Source organism: Chiloscyllium plagiosum, unplaced genomic scaffold, assembly GCF_037043375.1.
Source record: "Chiloscyllium plagiosum isolate Xiang-an unplaced genomic scaffold, Cpla_swu_hap1 HiC_scaffold_27, whole genome shotgun sequence".
Taxonomy (NCBI): domain Eukaryota; kingdom Metazoa; phylum Chordata; class Chondrichthyes; order Orectolobiformes; family Hemiscylliidae; genus Chiloscyllium; species Chiloscyllium plagiosum.
In genome coordinates this window covers 90106349-90132747 of record NW_028270165.1, presented here as the reverse complement: position 1 = coordinate 90132747, position 26399 = coordinate 90106349, and the positions used below count along the sequence as shown (strand labels likewise).

Below are 26399 nucleotides of genomic sequence, written 5' to 3'. Positions count from 1 at the left end.
TACAGGATATTGGGGAGACCACGTGGAGAGTACTGAGTACAGTTCTGGTCGCCCTATTGACGACCACAAGTTGTCGGGTGACCTTATTTCGATGTATAAAGTCATGGGGCGTGTAGGAAAGGTAAATATCACAGGGGGAAGAAAGGGTGGCTCTCCCCTTTTTAACTTCTCTTGGCATTCAGACACTTAAATTCTGTCAGTAACAGCAGCATCGCCAGAGAGCAGACTGCGCGTGCTCACCGGTACAAGGATGAAACTGCGCATGCTCGTCACTTCACGCAAAGCGCGCGTCGCGACTTTCTTCAGGTGGGCCAATCGGAAGCCTTGGAGGACCGGAAGGTGACTGGTCCTCCTGCCAATCAGAGCCTTCCTATTGTCTGAATGCAGAAGTTGCAACACGAGCTTCGGAAGCTGCTGCTGCTCTGTCTGTGAATGAAGAGTGAGTTTGTTCCAGACTGTAACCTCCCTACTCTGTCAACCATCTGTGAGTACGGCCCTCTCTTCCCAACTCCTTTTCCTTTTTTTTCATTCTTGGATTCAATCTTTGACTTCCCTTTCCTTTCGGTTGCTGTAAATGAATGCACGGCGTGGACCGATTCTGGAAAAGGTTTTCATGAACAGAGAGTGGTTCATGAATGGAATGAATGTCAAGAGGTAGTGGTGGATGCACGTACATATGCAACGTTTAACAGACATTTGGATAAGTACCTGAATAGGCACGGTGCGGAGGGATATGGGCCAAACACTGGCAAGTGGCACTAGTTCAGTTTGAGAACATAGTCAGCATGGAATAGTTGGACTGAAGGGTCCGTTTCTGTGCTGTCTGACCGTAACTGTTCTGTTGTGGTCTTAAAACCATTGTCTTGCATTCCATTTTAAACGTGGTTACTGTACCTGCATCCAACACACAAAGCACTCAAAAAAACCACCTCAACCACACAACATAAATATCCACACTTTGTTGTTCAAAAATCAAACGAACTCAGCCCAGGCATCAATGTGGACTTCAATAGTTTCCTCATTTCCCCTTCCCCCACCTTATCCTAGTTCCAAACTTCCAACTCAGCACTGTCCCCATGACTTGTCCGGACTTGTCCTACCTGCCTATCTCCTTTTCCACCTATCCACTCCACCCTCTCCTCCCTGACCGATCACCTTCATCCCCTCCCCCACTCACCTATTGTACTCTATGTAACTTTCTCCCCACCCCCACTCTCCTGTAGTTTATCTCTCCACGTTTAAGGCTCTCTGCCTTTATTCCTGATGAAGGGCTTTTGCCCGAAATGTCGATTTCACTGCTCCTTGGATGCTGCCTGAGCTGCTGTGCTCTTCCAGCACCACTAATCCCAGAATCTGGTTTCCAGCATCTGCAATCATTGTTTTTACACCTATCCTATCCAGTCATTTCTGCTGGTGGATGAGGCCAGGCCTCAAGTTGAGGGGAGTAGATTTTAGATTATATTAGATTACTTAGTGTGGGAACAGGCCCTTCACCACAATAAGACCTCCCCAACCCTCTGAAGAGCAACCCACCCAGATCTACTCCCCTACATTTACCCCTTAACCTGACACTACAGGCAATTTAGCATGGCCAATTCACCTAACCCACACATCTTTGGACTGTGGGAGGAAACCAGAGCACCCGGAGGAAACCCACACAGACAGTTGCCCGAGGCAGGAATTGAACATGGGTCTCTGGCACTGTGAGGCAGCAGTGCTACTCACTGTGCCACCGTGCCATTTAGGACCGATGAGGAACTGCTTTTCCTGGAGAGTAGTCAATCTATGGAATTCTCTGCCCAAGGAAGCAGTAGAGAGGCATCTTCATTAAGTATATTCAAGACACATTTGGATGGGTTTTCATGGTCAGGGAATTAAGGGTAGTTGGGATAATGCAAGGAGGAAGATCTGAGCCAATGGATATATCAGCCACGATCAGCTCGAATTTCAGTTTCCCACCGAGTAAGATATTGGTCTGTTCTCTGCTCTGCTAGATTTCTGCTGAAGCCTTGACCCCCACCCCCACACCTTCTGGAACAATAAAACATTCAGTTATTCAAGACTCGAGCCACCATCTCTCAGCCTGTCAACCATCCAGACACAGAGTGTAGTCCTAGCTGGGAATCAAACAAGAGAAACAGAATAAAATTAGAAATAAATAATTGCTCGTGCTTAATGTTTGTTCATGAGGAAGTAAACCAGAAATAGGGCTCTCCCAGGATTCTTATAGTGCCCCTCTTGAGGCACTCTCTCTCCTTAACATCTAACTATTCATACCCAGCTATGATTTACAACAATATTTACACCAACAGAAATAAAGCATCTGTTATCAAGTAGACATAGGGATATACAGCACAAAATAGACTTTCACACACATACATCCATGGGGGTGAATTTGTATTTGCAGAATTTTATTTGCAGAGACATTGTGCATTTTTTGAAAAAAATAAAATCTGCAGGCTGTTCAATCCATGTAATATTTTGTAAATTCCACTTTGGAAATAGAACCAGTCTGACTCAAGATTGTGATGCAGACAGACTCTGACTTCACACTTTTAATGCATTGTCAGAGCTGAGATGTCACATTTTGTTCCAAAACCTTGTTATCTCAAGAAGATGTCTTTCAGGAAATTCCGCTATTTTCAATTGAATGATATGAGCAGCTCATACTAAAAAATGAAAGACTTAACAATCCAGGGTTTTTCAGTATATCATTTCAGTGCACTGTAATGTTTTTCCATCCATTCTCTGCCTTATGATTTTATACTCCACAATCACCTGATGAAGGAGCCACGCCCCGAGCGTTCGTCATAGAGTCATAAAGGTGTTCAGCACGGAAACAGACCCTTCGGTCCAACCCATCCATGCCGAGCAGATATTCCAACCCAATCTAATCCCCCCCTGGCAGCACCCAGGCCATATCCCTCCAAACCCTTCCTATTCATATACCCAACCAAATGCCTCTTAAACATTGCAATTGTACCCTCCTCCACCACTTCCTCTCGCAGTTCATTCCATACCTGCACAACCCTCTGCATGAAAAGTTGTCCCTTAGGTCCCTTTCAAATCTTTCCCTCCTCACCTTAAACCTATGCCTCGAGTTTTCGACTCCACCACCCTGGGGGGAAAAGACCTAGGCTATTTGCCCTAACTATGCCACTCATGATTTTATAAACCTCTCTACGGTCACCCCTCAGGCTCTGATGCTCCAGGGGTAAAATAAATGCCCCAGCCCCTCTCTGTCTGTGTAACTGGTTAAAGCTCCTTCCCATTGTCAGCTCACTGGGACACATACACTCATTCTGTGTAACCAGTTAAAGCTCAGTTCACTGGTAGTTCCTCCTTTGAAGCAGGTCGAATGGATTTCTCTTTCCAGATTCAACCCCCAATGATATTGAGTGACCCTGTCAGATCTTGTATTGGAATTTCTTCCAAGATTTCTGTCTGCAGATCCTCCCCTTCTGATACCCTGTTAGCAAAGTTGAAACAAATCATCACTGTCTGTACCGAGTAGAAACTCTGATTATATTGTATGTGTCTGTGTGTTTAAAGTACGAACCCAGGAACATACAAATGGTATTATTGATTTAAAATACATAGGAGACATGAGGAAGGAGATGTCAGGACCTGGCACTCTCTGAACCCTAACAGGATGTTCCAAGTGGTAGTGCAAACATTTCAAAATGAAGTGGATGGCCATAGAGTTGTACAGCACTGAAACAGTCCATCTCGTCCATGCTGACTAGATATCTGAAATTAATCTATCCTATTTACCAGCACTTGGCCCATATCCCTCTAAACCCTACCCATTCACGTACCATCCAGGTGCCTTTTAAAAGTTGTATTTGTGCCAGCCTCCACCACTTCCTCTCGCAGCTCATTGCACGCACGCACCACCCTCTGTGTGAAAAAGTACAAATCTATGCCTTCCTCATTCCCCGTTTTACCTGTACTGATACCTTCGGGGAACTCTGAACTTGGACAGTAAGGTCCCTTTGTTCCTGAGCACTCTGTAGGGATCTATTATTTATTGCTTACTTCCTTCCCTATTAAGGAGAGGTGTTGTCCCTCCAATTTGCGGTTTGATTCAATGTGGCAGTAGAGGAGGCCAAAGATGGTAATGTCAGAAAGGGGGTGGGAAGGGGAATTGAAATGGGTGGTGACTGGGAACTCTGGTCGGCTCTGTGGACCCGGATATGATGCTCAGTGAACCATTCCCCAAGTTTGCGCTCGCTTTTCCCGATATAGAGAAGACCACAACTGGCAAACACATGGCAAATGCAGTACCACAATATGAAGTTATAGCCTTTGCTGTGGGGAAAAAGTAGAAAGGAAGTGCATTGTTTAAATGAAGATGTAATTGGATGTGGAGAAAGTGAGAACTGCAGATGCTGGAGATCAGAGTCAATAAGTGTGGGACTGGAAGAGCACGGTAGGTGAGGCAGCATCTGAGGAGCAGGACAGTTGGCTTTTTGGGCACGAGCCCTTCATCAGGAATGATGTGTGGATGGACAAAGGAGCCTCAGCGTCCTTCTACATCAGTCGCTGCCAGTTGTCAGACATGTGCAGCAAACAATCTGCAAGGCAAGTGGTATATTAGCAAGAGGAATTGAGTTCAGAAGTGGGGATGTCTTCCTGCAGTTAGGGGATCATTGAATATATTCAAGGCTGAGTTCATCTGATTTTTGAACAACAAAGAAGTGGATGTTTGTGGGGGAAGGCAAGAACATGGTTTAAGACCAGTACAGAACGGTTCCAGAGTCAGACAGCACAGAAACAGACCCTTAAGTCCAACTAGTCATAGAGATATACAGCATGGAAACAGACCCTTCGGTCCAACTCGTCCATGCCGACCAGATATCCCATCCCAATCTCGTCCCATCTGCCAGCACCTCGCCCATATCCCTCCAAACTCTTCCCATTCATATACCCATTCAGATGGCTTTTAAATGTTGCAATTGGACCAGCCTCCACCACTTCCTCCTGCAGCTCATTCAATACATGTACTACCCTCTGTGTGAAAAGGTTGCCCCTCAGATCTCTTGTTTCTTTCTCACCCTAAACCTATGCCCTCTTGTTCTGAGATGTCAGTCTTGACATTTTTGCTTTTCTGCCCCTGTAAGATCCTGAATCAGCACCTTCAGGAGAATTAGTTAGAGCTGAGTGAGAACAGATTAGTGGGGGAGAGAGTGGGATGGTGCATTCAATTGTGTGGAATAATAAAAGAATATTCCACAGAAAGTAGAATTGCTTGTTCTGAATTTCTACCCTGCACTGACAGTGATGACTTTTGTAATCTCTTTTTACAGCGTATTTGAAGATCTGATGGCGGAAGTTTCTCAATCAACAGATGAAGGGCTTCCTGACCCTCCTGCTCCTCGGATGCTGTCTGACATCCCCATGCTTTTCCAGTGCCACATATTGTGACTGACTCTCCAGCATTTGCGGTCCTCACTTCAACATCGATGTCTGACAGTCACTCAGTCCACCAGGACCGCAACGATTTTCGACTGTGATTTCTGTGAGAGGGATCAAAGCTTTTTGGTCCTGTCTGAGTATGTTTTCAGCATCAGTGGGACTAGATGAGAGACCCCACTGTTGCAGCGCACTGAGTGTGGAGCCTGAAACAGTTATACGGCCTGGGAAGAGGAATTCACAGCAGGGAGGGGCTGGAAATGCGTTTATGTGCAGCTGAAGCTTCGGCCATGGAGAAACCTGAGGAATCCCGCCCCGTGGAGAAACGATGGAAGTGTGGTGACTGTGGGAAAGGCTTTCATTTCCCGTCTGCTCTGGAGACTCATCGGCGCAGTCACACCGGGGAGAGGCCATTCCCCTGCCCTGTCTGTGGGAAAGCCTTCAGACATTCCTCCCACCTGCTGGCCCACCAGCGGGACCACACGGGGGAAAGGCCCTTCAGCTGCCCAGATTGTGGGAAGGCCTTCATGTTTTTCTCTGCCCTGTTGGCCCACCGGCGAATCCACACGGGGGAGAGACCGTTCAGCTGCTCTGAGTGTGGGAAGGGCTTCAACTATTCCTCCGACCTGCTGAGGCACCAACGGGTTCACTCAGGGGAGAGGCCCTTCAGCTGCCCCGAGTGCGGGAAGGCCTTCAGCAATTACTCCAACCTCCAGACCCACCAGCGTGTCCACACAGGGGAGAAGCCCTTCAGCTGCCCTGAGTGTGGGAAGGCCTTTACCCAGGTCTCCACCCTGCTAAGGCACCAGCGGATCCACACGGGGGAGAGGCCGTTCACCTGCTCTTGGTGCTGGAAACGCTTCACCCGCTCCTCCCACCTGCGCAAGCACCAGCGAGTTCACGTGCCATCACAGGGGGATTGAAGGAGTGACGGCCGAGTGCCAATATCGATTGGATATCAACCCGGTTCTGGGGACTCCCGGGTTCGAATCCCGCCACGACAGATGGCAGAATTGGTATTCGGTCAGAAATGTGGAGTTCAGAATCTAACGATGAGACCGTTTCAGGGAGAGGGTGGTACGGGGGAGAAAGCCCCCATCTGCTTCCCCCTCTCCCTTGTTAGGGAAGGGAACCGCCGTTGTGGGAAAGGATTCACTCAGTCGTTCCAGCTGCATCCTTTACCCGGTCTGGCCTACACGTGACCCCAGACCCACAGCAGTGTGGTTGACTCTACACTGCCCTCCCCCCACTGGCAAATGAGCGGGGAGAAACTAACTAGGAGAGAGGGAATGGGTTGAAATTGCTGAGTGAGGCAATACTTCCTCCGGGTTACGGCTGTGCCAAGGATCCAATTACAACCTGGTGCTGCCCAATAGTAAAGACAGTGGGGTGTGTATGGGCTTTGCTCTTGAGCTGTTTAAAAAGCTGTACTTTGTCTATGCCTTTTTGCAGGGGGGCCATCTGAAGCTGTTACAGAGTCGGGTCACAATAAAGGTTACCTGAACTTACCGCCGGGCTCAGACTCTCATTGAAAGCTTTGAGCTCCAAGAGATTGTTTGTTTACAGCTGCTCCTCTCTTTCAACCTCCTGCAGAGTTTCCAATTTCGTGTAACAGATGGAGCAGTGAATGAGTAGCTGGTATCGTTAGAAATTGTAAATCTTTCAGGTACTGCGTTGTTTCATTAGCATTGTAAAGTTTACTGGCAGCACCAGGAGGTGTGGGCTGTGTTCACTAGAAACGATGTGGAGATGTCGGTATTAGACTGGGTTGATAAAGTTAAAAAAAATCATACAATACCAGGTTACTGTCCAACAGGTTTATTTGGAAGCACTAGCTTTGAGTGCTGCTCCTTCATCGGGTAGCTGTGGAGCAGCATCGTTAGACACAGAACGTATATCAAAAGATCAGTGACATGCAACTGATAGAATATATTGAACAAGCCGAGATTGCTGTGAAGTCTTTCATCTCTTAGAATGGGTGCGGGTTTTGGTTCATTAATGTGTAACTGCCAGAACAGTTACATTCTTTTAAGTCACATTCTTGAGATGACTTAAGGTTTTATAAAAAAAAGATATCATCTCAGCTCAGACAATGCATTAAAGGTGTGAGATTTGAGTCTGTCAATATTCCAATCTTGAATCAGACTGGTTCTATTTCCAAGGAGGAATTCATAAAATATTACATGGATTGACTGCCTGGAAATTGTGTGCTTTTTGAGCAAAATTGAATGTATCTGCAAATATAATTCTGCCAATACAAATTCACCCCAAAGAATTGTGTGCGCGTGCATGTGAGTTTGTGTGTGAGAGTGTGTACATGCCTGGTAAAGTGTGAGTGTGATGGAGTATAAGCCTGAGAGAGTATTGGGGGGGGGGAAAACGTGTGTGTGTGTGTGTCTGAGGGGGAGCATGTGTGTGAGAGGTATTAATACAAGCAAGGGGTTGCATTTTGCTAAAACAAGGAAGGGCAGGACTTGTACAGATAATGGTAGGGCCCTGGGTCATGTTATAGAACAGACAGGCATGGGGGGGGAGTGGTGTTCAGGTACATAGTTCGTTGGAAGTTGCATCACAGGTAGACAGGGCAGTTAAGAAGGCATTTAGCAGCATAGCATTCATTGTTCACACCATTAAGTATAGGGGTTGGGACATCATGTTGAGGTTGTACAAGCTGATGGTGAGGCCACTTTCAGAGTACTGAGTACAGTTCTGATGGCCCAGTATTCTTCCAATTACAATCAGAGAGGGTTCGGTAAAGACTTACCAGAATATTGTAAGGACTGGAAGGGTTTGAGTGATAAGGAGAGGCTGGGACTTTATTCACTGGAGCACAGGAGGTTGGGGGGGGTGACCTCATTGAGATTGATAAAATCATGAGGAGTGGAGGTAAGCTGAATAGCAAATGGCTCTTGCTTAGCGTCGGGGAACTCAAAACCTGGGGGGGCATTTTTTTAAAATGTAAGGAGAGAGATTTAAAAGGAACCGGAGGGTCAACATTTTGAAAGAGGGTGATTTGCATGTGGAATGAACTTACTGAGGATGTGGTAGATGCAGGTACAGTGACAACGTTGAAACAGCATTCGGATGGGTATATGAATAGAAAGGTTGAGAGGGAAATGGGACAAATGTGGGCAAGTGGGACTGGTTTAGTTTGGAATCCTGGTCGGCATGGACGAATTGGACCGAAGTATCTGTTTCTGTGCTGTATACCTCTATTGAAACCAGTAGAATTCTGAACGGGGCTTGACAGGATAGATGCAGATAAAATGCTCCTTTGTGAGGAGGGTCATCAAATTCCGACAATGTGGAAGCAGGCCATTCAGCCCATCTATTTCACTTGTCCCTCTGAACAGTATCCCACCCGTACCCAACCCCTTACTCCGTATTTCCCATGGCCAATCCACCCTAACCTGTACATCCCTGGTCACTGTGGGTAACTTAGCACGGCCAATTCTCCCTAACCTCCACCCGAATCTATAAATTACCTTCTCAAGAATGTAATTTAAATGCCGACTGGGAACCCTCCAACCACAGGGGATGAACTTGGACTTCACCAGTTCCTCCCTCCCCCCCCCTTGTCTCAGCCGAATCCCTCCAGCCCGGCACCGCCTTCCTGACCTGCAGTCTTCTTCTTGACCTCTCCGCCTCCATCCTACTCCGACCTATCACCCTCACCTTGACCTCTTTCCACCTATCACATTTCCAACGAACCTCCTCCAAGTCCCTCCTCCCTACCTTTTATCTTCTCCTGCTGAACACTCTCTGCTCATTCCTGAAGAAGGGCCTGTGCCCGAAACGTCGAATCTCCTGTTCCCTGGATGCTGCCTGACCTGCTGTGCTGTTCCAGCAATAAAGTTTCAAAAATGTCAGTCTGACTCAACATTGGGACACAGACAGAATTCACACCTATTGTCTCTACTTATAAATAGGGCAACGTCTCTTCGAAATGTAGGTTCATTTAGATATAACTGCGTCACTTTACATGTGAAGATATCCCTTTGAATGTGCCCACATCCCTTTGAAATGTAATCTTGTCCATTTAAACCTCTTTATTTGCAGAAATACCCGTTAAAATGTCCACGTCCCTTTAAAATGCAGATTGCCCCCTTTCGATATGACGCCGTTCCGTTAGATGTGGGAATATCTGTTTAAATTGAGCCGTGAGCTTTCCCAATGTAGACAGGGCTCCTGGAAACGTGGCAGTGTCCCCCCTGCAGCTGCAGAGCGAGACAGGAGAGTTTGTTTTTGTGAATGAGCAGTTGTAGCGCGAGGTGGCTGTTGCTTGGCGACGGTGAGGCTCCCCGGCCCCGCCCAACCCGGCACCGCCCACCCCCGGCCCCGCTCCGCCCACCCCCCCGGACCGGCCCCGCCCAACCCCCCGTGCAGACGTCACGCGGGGCCGAAGGCGGTTGGGAGGAGAAGTCGCTCGAGCGAGGAAGCGGCGGGAGGGCGGCCGTTAGGAAAATGGCGCCGCGCGGCCCGGGGCAGACACCCGTCACTGGCCGCCGCCGCCTTCCTGGCGCAGCTGCTGTGTCACGGCCACACCGGCCGGCTGTACAGCAGCCAGGAGCCGGTGAGCATTCTGGAGGCGGATGGGGTTAAGGGCCTGCTTGGGAACTCGTCGGCCGCCGGGGTGGTGGAGTTCTACTGGTCGTGGGGCGGCCCCTGTGTCAACTATGGGGCCACCTGGAAGGTACTGGGCCCGGGACGTGAAAGGTGAGGCAGGTTGTGGGGGGGACGGAGGGGAAGGAATGTGGGGCCTGTCCTGTCATAGTGACATTTTACACTCACTTTCCATCGGCTTTTACTGGCGCTTGTGCTGTTTGCCCCTCACTGTGTGTTTAATCCTTGTGCTGTTTACCCCCTCACTGTGTGTTTAATCCTTGTGCTGTTTGCCCCCTCACTGTGTGTTTAATCCTTGTGCTGTTTACCCCCTCACTGTGTGTTTAATCCTTGTGCTGTTTGCCCCCTCACTGTGTGTTTAATCCTTGTGCTGTTTGCCCCTCACTGTGTGTTTAATCCTTGTGCTGTTTCCCCCTCACTGTGTGTTTAATCCTTGTGCTGTTTGCCCCCTCACTGTGTGTTTAATCCTTGTGCTGTTTGCCCCCTCACTGTGTGTTTAATCCTTGTGCTGTTTACCCCCTCACTGTGTGTTTAATCCTTGTGCTGTTTGCCCCTCACTGTGTGTTTAATCCTTGTGCTGTTTACCCCCTCACTGTGTGTTTAATCCTTGTGCTGTTTGCCCCTCACTGTGTGTTTAATCCTTGTGCTGTTTGCCCCCTCACTGTGTGTTTTAATCCTTGTGCTGTTTGCCCCTCACTGTGTGTTTAATCCTTGTGCCGTTTGCCCTTTGCTGTTACTTGTGCAATTGCTGAGGGTAGTGTGTAAATACTGGTGAAGGAGATTATGCACCAGCATGTACATGTTCCTCAGTCATTGAAGGGGCAGGACCTGTTGAGAATGGTTAGTAAAGCATGTGGTGCACTAAGCCTTGTTAACATGGATATAGTTTGTTATTTGGAAAAGTAGACTTTTTATTATTTCGAGTCATAGAGATGTACAGCACGGAAATAGACCCATTCGGTCCAACCTGTCCATGCCAACCAGATATCCTAAATTAATCTAGTCCCCTTTGCCAGTACTTGACTCATATCCCTCTAAACCCTTCCTATTCATATACCCAGCCAGATGTGTTTTAAATGCTGTAATTATACCGGCTTCCACTACTTCCTCTGGCAGCTCATCCCATAGATGCACCACCCTCTGCATGGAACCGTTGCCCCTCAGGTACCTTTGTGGTCTCACCCTAAACCTATGCCCTCTAGTTGTGAATCTCACCCCAACACTGAGGGAAAGACTTAAACATTGAGCAGCCAGACAAATGCAAAAGCAATCAAATATCGAGCCACATGGGGGAAAAAAATTATGGCTGTGCCCTTTTTGTTCTCCCATAGGAATTTGGATACTTAAAATCTGTCAATAACACCAGCATTGCTACAGTGCATATTGTGTACACTCCTCAGTGTCAACAAGCAGGGCACACGTTTGCTGGTGTCACCAAAATATTGGGCGTGTTCCTCGCTGTCGGCAGAAAAGGGGCAAGACCTACGTTTTTAGATTAGATTACATTACAGTGTGGAAACAGGCCCTTCGGCCCAACAAATCCACTCCGACCCGCCGAAGCACAACCACCCATACCCCTACATTTACTCCTTACCTAACACTTCGGGCAATTTAGCATGGCCAATTCACCTGACCTGCACATCTTTGGACTGTGGGAGGAAACCGGAGCACCCGGAGGAAACCCACGCAGACACGGGGAGAACGTGCAAACTCCACACAGTCAGTCGCCTGAGGCGGGAATTGAACCCGGGTCTCAGGCGCTGTGAGGCAGCAGTGCTAACCACTGTGCCACCGTGCCGTTTGATGGACAAATAAGGAGCACTGGAGGACCGGAGGGAGACTTCTCCTCCTGCCATTCGGAGCTCCCCTGTTGGTGAATGTGGAAGTTGGACCATGAGGTTCTGAAGCTCCTGCTCCTGTTCTCTCTGAATGAAGATTGAGCTTCACTTCAGACTGCAACGTCTTTCCTCTGTCCAACATCTGAGAGTACGGCCCTCTCTTATCTCACCCCCATTTCCATTTATGTTTCATTCTGAGGTTCAGTTGTTGACTTGGAGCAACTGAAAGGAATGGGAGTGAATCCAGCGAGGGGACAGATTCTGGAAAATTTAGTCCAGGCCTTTGTTCTCAATTGGCAAAATAGACAGGCAGGAGACTGGAAGATCGCAGTAAGCCAGGCAGTATCAGGAGGTGGAGAAGTCGAGGGATCTGGTGTAACCCTTGTTCAGGACTGGGGGTAGTTATAGGGAGAGCTGTGGAACAAGGGTGTGCTGGGGGCAGGGTACTGAAGTGGGGAAACGTGGAGACAGGTAGAAGGTACAATAGACAATAGGTGCAGGAGTAGGCTATTCTGCCCATCGAGCCAGCACCACCATTCATTGTGATAATGGCTGATCATTCTCAATCAGTATCCTGTTCCTGCCTTATCCCCATAACCTGGTACGACCTGGTTGGTGAATGGGAGGAAGGAATCTAGTTGGCAGGGAAGAGTGGAAGGGGTTGGGAAGTGTGTTGGGGGATGGGATGGGAGATTATTTGAAATTGGAGAACTCAATGTTGTGTCTTCCGGGCTGTTGACTGCTTAGACAGAAGATGAGGTTTCGTTCCTCCAATTTGTGGTTTGGTTTGTTGTGGTAATGGAGGAAGCCAAAGCTAGTCATGTCAGAAGGGGAGTGGGAAGGGGCATTAAAATGGGTGGAGACTGGGAAGTCCGCTCAGTCTCTGCGGACCCGGCTGTGATGCTCAGCAAACCGTTCCCCAAGTTTACGCTTGGTTTCCCCGATGTAGAGAAGACCACAATTGGCAAAGTACAGCAGGTCAAGCAGCATCCGATCAGTAGGACAGTCGAAGTTTTGGGCACGAGCCCTTCATCAGGAATGATGCGTGGATGTTCAGAGGCGCATCAGTGTCCTTCTGTGCCAGTTGTCAGACAGGTGCAGCAGGCAATGAGCAAGGCAAGTGGTGTATTAGCAAGAGGAATTAAGTTCAGAAGTGGGGATGTCTTCCTGCAGTTAAGGGGTCATTGAATATATTCAAGGCTGAGTTCATCTGATTTTTATGTGAATGTTTATGGGGAAGGCAAGAAAATGGTTTTAAGACTAATATAGGACCGAGTTACAGAGCAATGCAGCACCGAAACAGCCCCTTCAGTCCAACTAGTGAAAATGGAGGTAGTGATTGTGGGATGGAGATTTTCAGCTTCCAAGGAATAAGAGAGGAAAGAGTTCACCATAAGTTAGAATTTATGGGATTGGTTGATGAGCCGAGGAGTGTCAGTTGGAGTTTAATTTAGAGAAATCAGAGGTTTGCATTTTGGTCAAGCAATCCAGGCAGGACTGACACAGTTAAGGGGAGTGTTGCAGAATACAGAGACCTTGGAGTGCTGGAGTCTCAGATGGACAGAGTAGTGAAGGCAGCGTTTGGTTTGCTTTCCTTCATTGCTCATAGCATTGAGTATAGGAGTTGTGCGATCATGTTATACACACTTCCCACTCGAACGTGTTATCTAACTGCTTAACTGTTTTTAGTGAATATAATCCACACCTCCCACTGCTGCCATAACGTGGTTAGTTTGGAAGCCCTAGCTTTCGGAGTGATTAGATTTATTTTAGATTTTATTACTTAGTGTGGAAACAAGCCCTTCAGCCCAAACCGACCCTTCGAAGAGCAACCCACCCGGACCCATTCCCCAACATTTACCCCTTCACCTAACACTACAGGCAAATTAGCGTGGCCACTTCACCGAACCTGCACATCTTTGGACTGTGGGAGGAAACCCACGCAGACACTGGGAGAATGTACAACTCCAAACTGACAGTTGCCCGAGGTGGGAATTGAACCTGGATCTCTGGCGCTCTGAAGTGCTGCTGCTTCAGGTGGTTGTGGAGAATAAGATCATGATTAGACTATTTATAGCCAACAGAGTCCAGTTCATGGAGATGTGATACATGAAACAATTTAGATTGAATCTTCCATCTTTTAGAATGGGGTTCTGTTCTTTGGTATGTTAATCCCAGAACCTGTTTTCAGTAACTTTCTCAAGAACGTAATTTAAATGCAGAGCTTTTCTATCAAAAATGTCAGGCTGACTCGACATTGGGACCCAGACAGAATTCACACCTATTGGTGGGTAGGCTGGGACTTTTTTCACTGGAGCACAGGAGGTTGAAAGGTGAAGGTATCGGGTGCCTCATTAGCAAGTTTGCAGATGGGCATTCAGATTGATGGAATATCAGATAGTGAAGGGGACTGTCAGACGAGTGGTCAAGGCAGCATACAACGCGCGGTCATGTTAAAGTTATATAAGATTTTGGTTCGGCCGCATTTGGAATACTGAGTACAATTCCGGGATGCCAGATTTCCAAAAGGATGTGGATATGTTTGTAGAGGGTGCAGAGGAGGTTCACCAGGATGTTGCCTGTTATGGAGAGCGCGAGCGATGAGGAGAGGTTGAGTAGATTAGGATTATTTTCATTGGAAATAAGGGGGTGGGGGTCCTGATTGAGGCCGAAAAACCATGAGCGGTGTAGACTGGGGGTGGATAGGAAGAATTATTTTCCCAGAGGGGAAGACTTAATTACTCAGGGTCACGAGTTCAAAGTGAGAGGGGAAAGGTTTGAGGGAGATATACATGGAAAGTTCTTTACACTGAGGGTGGTGGGTGCCTCGAATGCATCGCCAGCGGAGGCAGTAGGGGTGGGATCGATAGCATCATTTAAGATGTATCTAGACAGAGACATGAATGGGCAAGGAGCAGAGGGATACAGATCCTTAGAAAATAGGCGGCAGGTTTAGATAGAGTATCTCGATCAGCATAGCCTTGGAGGGCTGAAGGGCCTGTTGCTGTGCTGTAAGGTTCTTTGTTCTCTTTATAGAGGTTTACAAAACCATGAGGGGCAAAGATAAGGTGAACAGCATGTGTCGTTTCACGATTAGGGAGTAAATTAAGGTGAGAGGAGAAAGATTTAAAAAACACATGAGGAGCACCTTTTTTTTTAACAGTGATTTGAGTGGAATGAATGTCCAGAGGAAATGGTGGATGCAGGTTGAGTAACAACGTTTAAAAGACATTTGGATAAGTACATGAACAGGAAAGGTTCAGGGGGATATTGGCCAAAGACAGGCAGGTGGGACTAGTTTAGTTTGTGAATATAGTCAGCATGGACTAGTTGGGCTGAAGGGTCTGTTTCTGTGCTGTATGACTCTGTAACTTTTCTGTACTGGTCTTGAAACCATTTTACTTGCCTTCCCCCATAAACATCCACTTCATGGTTGTTCTAAAATCAGATGAACTCAGCCTTGAATATATTCAATGACCCCCTAACTGCAGGAAGACATCCCGACTTCTGAAATCAATTCCTCTTGCTAATATACCTCTTGCCTTGCTGATTGCTTGCTGCATCCGTCTGACAACTGGCAGTGACTGGTGTGGAAGGACGCTGAGGCCACGTTTTACATCCACACATCATTCCTGAGGAAGGGCTCGTGCCTGAAACGTCGATTCTCCTGCTCCTCGGATGCTGTCTGACCTCCTGTGCTTTTCCAGTGCCACACTTTTCGACTCTCATCTCCAGCATCTGCAGTCCTCACTTTGTCCACATCCCAATATGTCACCATTTCAACAACGTACCTCCTTTCAGCAGTTATTTTTTCATAACCGAGGCTATAACTTCACATTGTGGGCCTGCATTTGCCGTGCGTTTGCCAATTGAGACACAGACCTGGACCAACATTTCCCGACTCTGTCCCTTCCCTAGATTCACTCGCTTTCTTTTCAGTTGCTGCAAGTCAACAATTTAACCCCAGAATGAAAAAATGAAATGGTAAAGACAGTGCCGTACTCACAGATGGCAGAGAGAGGAAGGAAGTTGCAGTCTGAGGTGAAGCTCGATCTTCATTTGGAGAGGAGCAGCAGCTTAAGAACCTGATGGTCCATCTTCCGCATTCAGACAATTGGGGAGCTCTGATTGGCAGGAGGACCAGGCTCCTTGTCTGGCTTCTCATTGGTCCATTTGAAGAAGGGTTTGCACTGTTTCTGCAGACAGAGCATGCGCGGCTTTTGCTGAACCAGCATAGAATCAGAAGTGTACAGCATGGAAACAGACCCTTCGGTCCAACCCGTCCATGCCGACCAGATATCCCAACCCAATCTAGTCCTGCTCCTCAACACCTGGCCCACATCCTTCCAAACCTTTCCCATTCAAATGTCTCTTAAATGTTGCATTCGTACCAGACTCCACCACTCCCTCTGGCAGCTCATTGCATACACGTACTACGCTCTGTATGAAAAAATTGCCCCGTAGGTCTCTTTTACATCTTTCCCCCCCTCACCCGAAATCTATGCCCTCTAGTTCTGGACTCCCCAACCCAAGGGAAAAACCTTTGTCTATTTATCTTGTCTATTCCCCTCATAATTTTTTAAATCTTTATAAGGTCACCCCTCAGCCTCTGACACTCCAGGGAAAACAGCCCCAGCCTGTTCAGCCTCTCCCTCTAACTGTACCTCTTATGCTCATTTATATAAGTGACAAAAAGTAGAGGACCGAGCACCGATCCTTGTGGCACTCCACTGGTCACAGGCCTCCAGTCTGAAAAACAACCCTCCACCACCACCCTCTGTCTTCTACCTTTGAGCAAGTTCTGTATCCAAATGGCTAGTTCTCTCTGTATTCCTTGAGATCTAACCTTGCTAATCAGTTTCCCATGGGGAACCTTGTCAAACGCCTTCCTGAAATCCATATAGATCACATTACTGCTCTGCCTTCCTCAATCCTCTTTGTTACTTCCTCAAAAAACTCAATCATGTTTGTGAGACATGATTTCCCACACACAACCATGTTGACTATCCCTAATCAGTCCTTGTCTTTTCAAATACATGTACATCCTCTCCCTCAGGATTCCCTCCAACAATGTGCCCACCACTGACGTCAGCCTCACTGGTCTATAGTTCCCTGGCTTGTCCTTACCACCCTTCTTAAACAGTGGTACCATGTTAGCCAACCTCTAGTCTTCTGGCATCTCACCTGACATGCACAGTATGCTGTATGGAGATGCTGTTCCTGATGGATTTAAAGTGTCCCACTGCCACAATTTCTACCCCCCCCCCCCCCCAGTCACTTGACATCACCGTGCAGGCTCCTCGCTATTTTTGATGTTCATGTTACCTAGATCCCTCATGATTATATCAATCTCAATGAGGTCACCCCTCAACCTCCTGTGCTCCAGTGAAGAGATTCTCAGCCTCTCCTTATAACTCAAACCCTCCAGTCTTGGTAATATCCTGGTAAATCTTTACTGAACCCTCTATAATAGTATTCTTCCTATTACAGGGCCACCAGAAACGTTCAGAGTACTCTACAAGTGGCTTCACCAACATCCTGTACAACTTCTAAATGATGTCCCAACTCCTGTATTCAGTGGTGTGAACAAATAAGGTAAGTGTGCTGAATGCCTTCTGAAGCACCCTTCCAACCAGTGATGCAACTTTCAATGAAGTATGTACCTGAACCCCCCCCCCCATATCCCTCTGTACAAGTCCTGCCCTTATTTTAGGAAAATGCAATCCCTCACTTTTATCTGTACCTCTCTCATAACACGCTCTCTCTCAGATGTACACACACCCTCTTACAGGCTTCTCCTCCATCACACTCCCTTTACAAAGCATGTGCACACATACTCACGCGAGCGCGCACACACACACACACACACACACACACACACGCATAACGATGGGGTGCATTTGCAGAATTATATTTACAGATATATTCAACTTTTGCACAAAAAGCGCACAACATGCAGGTAGTCAATCCATGTAATATTTTATAAATTCCTAGTTTGGAAATAGTACCAGTCTGATTTAAGATTGGGATACTGACACACCTTTCATGCATTGTCTGGGCTGAGATGTCACCAGTTTCCAAAAAAAACCTTAAGTGATCTTGAGAATATGACTTAATAGTAGTACTGTGATGTACACATTAGTGAAATAAAACCTGCAACCCATTCTAAAAGATGAAAGACTTAACAGCAATCTACATTTGTCAATATATCATATCAGTTGCATGACACTGTGACCTTTTGCTCTTAACTCTGTGTCTTATGATCCTGCTCCACAGTTATCCGATGAAGTGCTTCCAAATAAACCTGTTGGACTATAACCCGGTGTTGTGATTTTTAAACCGTGTCCCACCTAGTCCAACAGCAGCACCTCCACCTCCTTTCTAATGAACACAGCCCATACTTCCCAGTGCTGTCAGTAAACTGCCGTTGAAACAATGCAGTGCCTGCACTCCCGAAAAATGTAAACTTCTAACGAAACCAGCTACTCAGTCACTGCTCCATCTGATATACAACATTGGAAACTTAATGCAGGAGGCTGCAAGAAATGAGCAGCTTTAAAACAAAAACCGCTTGGAGCTCTAAGCTTTCAATGAGAGTCTGAGTCCGGCAGAATGTTCAGGTAACCTTTATTGTGTCCCAACATTGTTACAGCTTCAGTTGCCCCCAGCAAAAAGGCAGAGAAAGAGTAGATGTTTGTTAGACAGCTCAACAACAGGGGGAGGAGCAAGGGGTGGGGCAAGGCCAACAGCAGCCCCCCGCACTACGCCTGCATTGCCTTGCACAGTTTACAAAAATCCCTTCCCCTTCAGAGACTCCAAACAGTGTGGGAGCAGGCCACTCGGCCCAAAGACAACACACTAATCCTCCGAAGGGTAACCCACCCACGCAATTCCCCTGCCCCTATTGCTCAACATTTACCCGGGACTAATGCACCTAACCTGCACATCCCTGTGCATGATATCCCAACCCAATCTCGTCCCGCCTGCCAGCACGGGGCCCATATCCCTCCAGTTGCTTTTTAAGTGTTGTAATTGTACCAGCCTCCACCACTTCCTCTGGCAGCTCATTCCATACACGTACCACCCTCTAAATGAAAAGGTTGCCTCTTAGGTCTCTTTCCTATCTTTCCCCTCTCACTGTAAACCTATGCCCTCTAGTTCTAGACTCTCCCACCTCAGGGAAAAGACTTTGTCTATCTATCCTATCCATGCCCCTCATGATTTCATAACCTTCTATAAGGTCACCCCTCAGCCTCTGACGCTCCAGGGAAAACAGCCCCAGCCTGTCTGTCTCTCCCTATAGCTCAAATCTTCCAGTCTTGGCAACTTCCTTGTAAATCTTTTCTGAACCCTTAAGTTTCACAAATTCCTTTCTGATAGGAAGGAAACCAGAATTGCACGTAATATTCCAACTGTACAGCAGTAATATGACCTCCCAACTCCTGTACTCAATATTCTGACCAAATAAAGGAAAGCATACAAAACACCATCTTCACTATCCTATCAACCTGCGACTCCACTTTCAAGGAGCTATGAACTTGCACTCCAAGGTCTCTTTGTTCAGCAACACCCCCTAGGACCTTACCATTAAGTGTATAAGTCCTGCTAAGATTTGCTTTCCTAAAATGCAGCACCTCACATTTATCTAAATTAAACTCCATTTGCCACTTCTCAGTCCATTGGCCCATCTGATCAAGATCCCATTGTAATCTGAGGTAACCTCCTTCGCTGTTTACTACACCTCCAATTTTGGTGTCATCAGCAAACTTACTTACTATACCACTTATGCTCACATCCAAAAAGTAGTGGGCCCATTATCTATTTTCCAAGTGGAATTGACAATATATTACATGTACTGACTGCCTGTAGATTGTGCAGTCTTTCAGCAAAGTAGAATGTTTCGGGTGCAGGTTTGCTCGCTGAGCTGTAGGTTTGATATCTAGACGTTTCGTTACCTGGCTAGGTAACATCATCAGTGGTGACCTCCAAGTGAAACGAAGCTGTTGTCTCCTACTTTGTATTTATATGTTTGTTCTGGATGGGGTTCCTAGGATTTGTGGTGATATCAAAGTTATGAAGAGAGATACATATTTTGTTGAACCAAATACAATGGCAGTGCAGAGAATTTCAGAAAAGGGCAATAAATATTTACTTTTTACCCCTTATTCAACTCATTCAAGAATTTCAAATTGAATCTGAGCGAACTTGAGAGCAAATGGCAACATTCGTTTGTTAATAGACTCCCCATAAATTATGAAAGATCACTTTTATCTAAGTCACAATGTTTAATCCCAAACGGAGCAATTAAGTGCAAAGTTACTTTCAACCATTTAATAAAACACTGCAAATTTTATTTCATATGAAAATACATTCATTTTATAATTTGGATAAGATCTTTACAAAGGAAATATACTAAACAAAATAGCTTTCCTGAGTATCAATATTGACAACAGTTATGCAGCTATTATTTGGCAATTGACCAACTAATTGAAATGATTTCAGAATAAATGAGCTGCTTCATTATTATACATTGAGATATTGCATATCTTGGCTCTCACCCAAGTATTCTCCGAAGGAAAAAATGCATCTGGATGGGGACATGAATGGGAAGAATTCAGAGGGATATGGGCCAAATGTTGGCAAATGAGTCACTAGATTAATTTAGGATATCTGGTTGGCCTGGACTGAAGGGTTTGTTTCTGTGTGCTCATTACAGATGCCCCTCTTCTGGGATCCCCATACCAGCTGTTATTTTCATGAAATAATCTGACAATTGTTGACTTCCATCAACCTATTCCATCCGGAGAAATTTCCTGTCTCTGCAAAGTGTGGTTCACGTTGGCAAATTCAATCCTCCTTTGATCCTCAGGAACACACTCTAATGCGCAACGTTCTCAATACCTGTTTAACGTTCAGTGGGGAAACTATTTTCAGTCCAACAGTTACACAGAATTCCTCAGAAATGTTTTTGGCAAATGCACTGCTCCCACCAGAGCTCGTGGGCCCACAGTTCAAATGCTTTTAACAGCTTTTTTTCTCATTTCCATGCCTTCCCAGCTTGCAGAATTTCTCCCACCAGAAATTTTGTCTTGAAAAAAATCCAGCAGGAACATGATTGTGGAGCTATCAGTAAAAAGGCTTCACATGGCTCAACCAAGGTTAGAAATGGAAGAATATCTCTGTTCAAAGTTACTGTTCGTTTGCACTTTCAAAATTCCTTGAATTTAAGGTGTTCCATTGTAGCATTTAATTATGATCCATTAAAAGCAGTATCCAGTCTCATCTGAGTGAGGAACCGACTCAACAAGCGAAATAACTTTTCTGTCTGCTCTTTAGATGTGACAACCTCTCCCTCTCTGATGCAACAGGATTACCAGAGCTGGAAGTACCACTCTCAGAATACAATTGCTGATTGACAGTTTACTTCTGTTGCTTAACGTAAGGATTTAAAAGCTGCTAGCCTGATCTCGCACAAAGCACAAAAACAAACTGTTCACCCGTGCCTGCACAGAGGAGAAATTGCACTTGGAATAGATCACAAAATAAGAACTGTTACAGCCCCACAACTCATGTGTTTCCCACGGACAAAGTTAAACATCACACAACACCAGGTTATAATCCAGCAGGTTTGTTTGGAAGCACTAGCTTTTGGAGCGCTGCTCCTTCATCAGGTGGTTGTGGAGAATGAGATCATGATCACAATTTATATCCAAAGGAGTCGAGCGTCATGGAAATGTGACACATCAAACAATTTTAGATTAAATCCTTCATCTTTTAGAATAGGTTTCTGCTCTTTGGTTTGTTAATCCCAGAACTTGTTTTTTGTTACCTTCTCAAGAATGTCATTCAAATGCAGAGCTTTTCTAACAATACGTGTGAATTCTGTCTGCGCCTGAATGTTGAGTCAGACTAACATTTTTCTTAGAGAAAAACTCTACATTTAAATTACATTTTTGAGAAGGTAATTTACAGATTAGGGTGTAGAGGTTAGGGTGGATAGGCTGTGCTAAATTACCCATAGTGACCAGGGATGTGAAACTTAGGGTGGATTGGCCATGGGAAATACGGAGTAAGGGGGTGGGTATGTGTGGGATGCTCTTCAGAGGGCCAGTGTGGAATAGATGGGCTGAATGGCCTGTTTCCACATTGTTGGGATTCTATGACTCCCACCACAAAGGAGCATTTTATCTGCATCAATCCTGTCAAGCCCCTTTCAGAATTCTTCTGGTTTCAGTAAGAGCACTTCTGGTTCAGAGAGGTAGACAGCACAAAAATAGACCCTTCGGTCCAACTCATCCATGGCGTCCAGGGTTCCCAAACTAAACTAGTCCCACTTACCTGCGTTTGGCCCATATCCCTCTCAACCTTTCTATTCATGTACCCATCCAAATGTCGTTTAGACTTTGTAAACGTACCTGCATTGACCACATCCTCAGCAAGTTCATTCCACGTGTAAACCGTCCTCTGTCAAAACGTTGCCCCTCGGGTTCCTTTTAAATCTCTCTCCTGTCACTTTAAAGAAATATGCCCCCTAGTCTTGAGCGACCCTACGCTAAGGAAGAGCCCTTTGCTATTCACCTTACCTCCACTCCTCATGATTTTATCAATCTCAATCATGTCACCTCCCAACCTCCTGTGCTCCAGTGAATAAAGTCCCAGCCCCTCCTTATAACTCAAACCCTTCCAGTCCTGGCAACATCCTGGTAGGGGAAACTCCTCAATCCACAAACAACTTATTTATACAGGCCCACAGAACGCTCTTCACCCCAGAGGCAGTAGTATGTTATTCCTCTCTATCAGGACATGACTTACTTGCCCCGTCCCCAGTCCCCGATTCCAATCTATTCATCAGAATTTCTACTGCCGATCCTGCGAAGAGAAATATCACTTTCCAATATCTCCGGTCTGTGTATACAAACAGCTGGTGAAACACTGGCTGGGGTACAGCAGACCTTATGCGGCACATGGACCTGGAACGGAACCCTTCCCTTTCGCATTTATAGGCCTTTTCTCTTTTCAGAATCTGATACTGTCACCAAGACCATGTACAATAGAGCTAAGGGAGAGCCCAATGGGAACAGCATTCTGAGGACCATTGTCTCCCATACAGTGCGAGTGCTCAAGTCACTTGGCCCATTTTTTACAGAGCTCAAGCAACTCCTCTTGCAAAACGTCGACCCTTTACTTATGTAGACCTGACCAGACCCCCTGCTGTAACATTTCAGTAACCGATTTTGACAAACTCTCCCTAATATACACCAAACCAGGCTATTATTTCTTCAGCTAAGGTAAAACTACCAATTTCCTTGTCCTTGATGGCAAAGATGTCCCTCATAAGGTCACTATCGGAGCCCTTGTTCCCACAACAGTACCTTGTCCTGGCCAGTTATCGTACCAGCACCCCCCACTTCCTCTGGCAGCTCACGCCATCGCTCAACCGACTCCACGTTGAAAGCGTCTGGTCTGGTGCACCAGATGACATCAGGATAATCTGAGATCGTTCCAGATCGCATCGATACTCAGTCAGTGGCTTTCCCGATCAGGATGTTGTACGTGATCAAACAGGTCAGTGGGTAGGCGATCCCCCACCTCTTAGTTCAAGTATCTCTACGAGAACTTCCTTGCTGGAGGGTCCCTTGGAGACACTTCAACTGGACTTCATTGAGTTGGAGAAATCAGTTGAGTTGCTATAAATATGTTTTGCTTATTGTTGTCTTTTGTAAGTGGATTGAAGCCTACCCTCCTAACGCTATTGCTGAGACTGTGGTGAAGATTTTCTTTAAGGAAATAATTCCCTGCTTCAGTATACCTGCGTGCATTAGCTCGGACAATGGACCACACTTTGTAGGTAATATTAACGGAGAACTGTGTTCCCAGCTTTGTACTTGTCAGCAACTGCATGGTGCTTATCATCCTCAGGCGGCCGGCCTTATTCAATGTTTTAACCAGACTCAAGACTAAACTTGCCAAATTGATGACAGAGTCTGGCCTCTCCTGGTTATGCTAATCCCTGTGGCCTTATTCCAGATGCGATCCATGTCTGCGAGCAAGACACGACTGTCTCCAGCTGACAGTCTCTCTGATCACTGCCTCCGTACCCCTTGGAACGATTCGACTCCCTTCTGAGTCCACTTCCACCAAATGACCGAAGCAATGATTGGTTATGTTCTTGCTCTAACTAGTGTTATGCGTGCCTTTCACTCCCAGGAGCGTGCGGCCTACAGCGATGTTCCCTCCCTTTCAGCCTTGTCACGGGTAGAGCCTGGTTCATTGGTGCTCGTCAAGAACTAGACTGGCAAAGGTCTCCAACCTCGTTGGGATGGCCCCTTCCAGGTTTTACTTCCCACCCCTATGGCGGTCAAAGTCACTGGGCACTCAGCTTGGGTCCAACTACACCATTGTCAATTGATTGACCGCACCAATCAAAAGGGGGGAAGAGGAGGAGAGAATCCTGGAATCCCAACAAAAGGAGTGGACCTTGTCTAGTTGGGTTTTTGAATCTTGCTGTTGTTCTAATGTTAATCTTATTACAGATACTTGAACCAAGAGGAGGGACTTGTGGGGGATCGCCTATCTCCTCACCTTTCTGATCACGTACAACATCCTGATGGGGAAAGCCACTAAGTATGGATGCGACCAGGAATGATCAGAGATTATCCACCACCTATGCTGAGATGATGTTGTCCAGTGCACCGGACCAGATGCCTTTGACGTGTGGAACGTGATGAAGATTGATTATTGCAATGGACTCTTACATCAGAAAGACCAGATGGTCCATCTGGACAGTAGAAATCAGTGAGAGTTACCATGTCGTTACCATGCTTTTTTGATTTTTCCTGCAGACGCAAGCCAAGTGAGGATAAAAATGATCAACCCCGTTTTCTCTTTTCAGAAACTGATACTGTCACCAAGACCATGTACAATAGAGCTAAGGGAGAGCCCAATGGGAACAGCATTCTGAGGACCATTGTCTCCCATACAGTGCGAGTGCTCAAGTCACTTGGCCCATTTTTTACAGCGCTCAAGCAACTCCTCTTGCAAAACGTTGACCCTTTACTCCTGTCGAGCTGTCCAGACCCCTTGCTGTAACATTTCAGTAACCTATTTTGACAAACTCTCCCTAATATACACCAAACCAGACTATTATTTCTTCAGCTAAGGTAAAGCTACCGATTTCCTTGTCCTGAATGCAAAGATGTCCCTCATAAGGTCACTATTGGAGCCCTTGTTCCCACAACAGTACCTTGTCCTGGCCAGTGGACAAGTCGATGGAACCTCCATCTGAGGAGGATGCAGCGGTCGGTCTCAGCCAACCTTGCTCCAACTGGAAGGATCCCAAGGGACTGGGTGACAATACAGGACACCCGATAGGGTACTCTCGATTCCCCAGTCTGAGGTTGGAAGGATCGGCAGGGGTGACAAGTCAACAGAATCGCAATTCCCTCTTTGACGGCCTGACCTTTCGAGGAAATAAGACGAAAGAGGCTCTGAAACAGAGTAAACTGGGATTATCAGACCTGTGTCTTTTACTCTGTGCAGAATCGGTATGCCTTAGACTATATACTCCCCCAGGAGGGTGAGGTCTGCACCATTGTCCAAGATAAATGCACTATGGGCATTCCCGATCTGACTGGCAATATTAACTAAGATACATGAAGAGATCCAGGCATTCCTTGACAGAATGACTGAAGGGACCAGTTGGGGAAACTGCAGATCAGGCTGATGGTACAATTGGCTTATCAATTTAGCTATGGCTGTTTGTCAGTACTGGTATTGTTAGGTATTTAATTGCTTGGCTTATGAGGTCCCTTAGTGATATAGATTTGCCCCAGAAGATGCTCCTTTTGCGATCCGATAGCTCACCCACACGTGTCGATGGCGATGATAAATATGACCAGATGAGCTGCGAAGATGGTGGTGCCGCTCTACAGGATGTTGATGGCTGGACCACCTTGAAGGGCATTCGTTTGGACTAGCCTTCTCTTTCAGTGATTGTGGTGCAATCAAAGGGAGGAATGAGGGTGGGGGCATCTGGGTGATAATGTCTATAGCCTTAAAACTTGTCTTTAAACATTCAGACTAAAATGTAATGCTGAATTATTAAATACATTTAATACACTAGAAAATAAACAGACAGGAAGCCTCAGAAAGAGGAGAGAACTTAAAGATAGGGACACGTGGGCTCACCTAGTGATAACAGGATGCTGTAAGGCAGTTTGCCTCAGCATCGGTGAATCTGTGTGAACAGGACCCCCAAGTGATAACATTCACAGCCGTTCCCTTGTGAGACCATTTTAGTGCTGAGGCTGTTGAATCCCGTAGAAAATTAACTCTTAGTGTTTATCTGTTATGGATTGAAATGAATTGCATTTTGGGACTTTCTGATGATATTGAGTAGCCATTACTGGTGATTAAATACAAACTCTGTGAAAGGGTATATTGATAAAGCTTTACCTTAGTTGCTGCAGCCGAGGCTCCAGCGGAGGAAATTGACTGCGGGCACAGTTCCGGCTTCGGGGGTGG

At 46.4% G+C, this 26399-nt stretch overlaps 4 protein-coding genes and 1 long non-coding RNA gene across 6 annotated transcripts in view; 3 read left to right on the top strand and 2 right to left on the bottom strand.

Annotated features, from left to right (window-relative positions):
* LOC148144973 (uncharacterized) overlaps nucleotides 1-6923 on the top strand; it is an 84656-nt gene extending 77733 nt beyond the window's left edge. Inside the window, exons 1-2 of one of the 2 annotated variants that reach the window (XM_087975630.1) lie at nucleotides 342-484; nucleotides 5310-6923. In XM_087975630.1, the coding sequence (XP_087831756.1) occupies nucleotides 5676-6338 (663 nt within the window). In that variant the 5' untranslated portion in view covers nucleotides 342-484; nucleotides 5310-5675 and the 3' untranslated portion in view covers nucleotides 6339-6923. Of the gene's footprint in view, nucleotides 1-341; nucleotides 485-5309 lie in introns of those variants that run through there. The other variant, XM_087975631.1, reaches the window with a different exon arrangement.
* Nucleotides 1-26399, bottom strand: part of LOC148144968 (uncharacterized) — a 293614-nt gene that overhangs the window by 181489 nt on the left and 85726 nt on the right. The window lies entirely within an intron of this gene.
* Nucleotides 1-26399, top strand: part of LOC148144970 (uncharacterized) — a 219692-nt gene that overhangs the window by 126762 nt on the left and 66531 nt on the right. The gene's annotated exons all lie outside the window — the stretch shown is intronic.
* LOC148144971 (uncharacterized) overlaps nucleotides 1-26399 on the bottom strand; it is a 43237-nt gene that overhangs the window by 10134 nt on the left and 6704 nt on the right. The window contains 1 exon segment of the mRNA XM_087975649.1: nucleotides 1082-1090. Within this exon segment, the coding sequence (XP_087831775.1) occupies nucleotides 1082-1090 (9 nt within the window).
* Nucleotides 9999-25848, top strand: LOC148144972 (uncharacterized). Its single transcript, XR_015751728.1, has 4 exons — nucleotides 9999-10131; nucleotides 17367-17471; nucleotides 21213-21314; nucleotides 24410-25848. It is a non-coding gene; the product is annotated as an uncharacterized LOC148144972 (long non-coding RNA).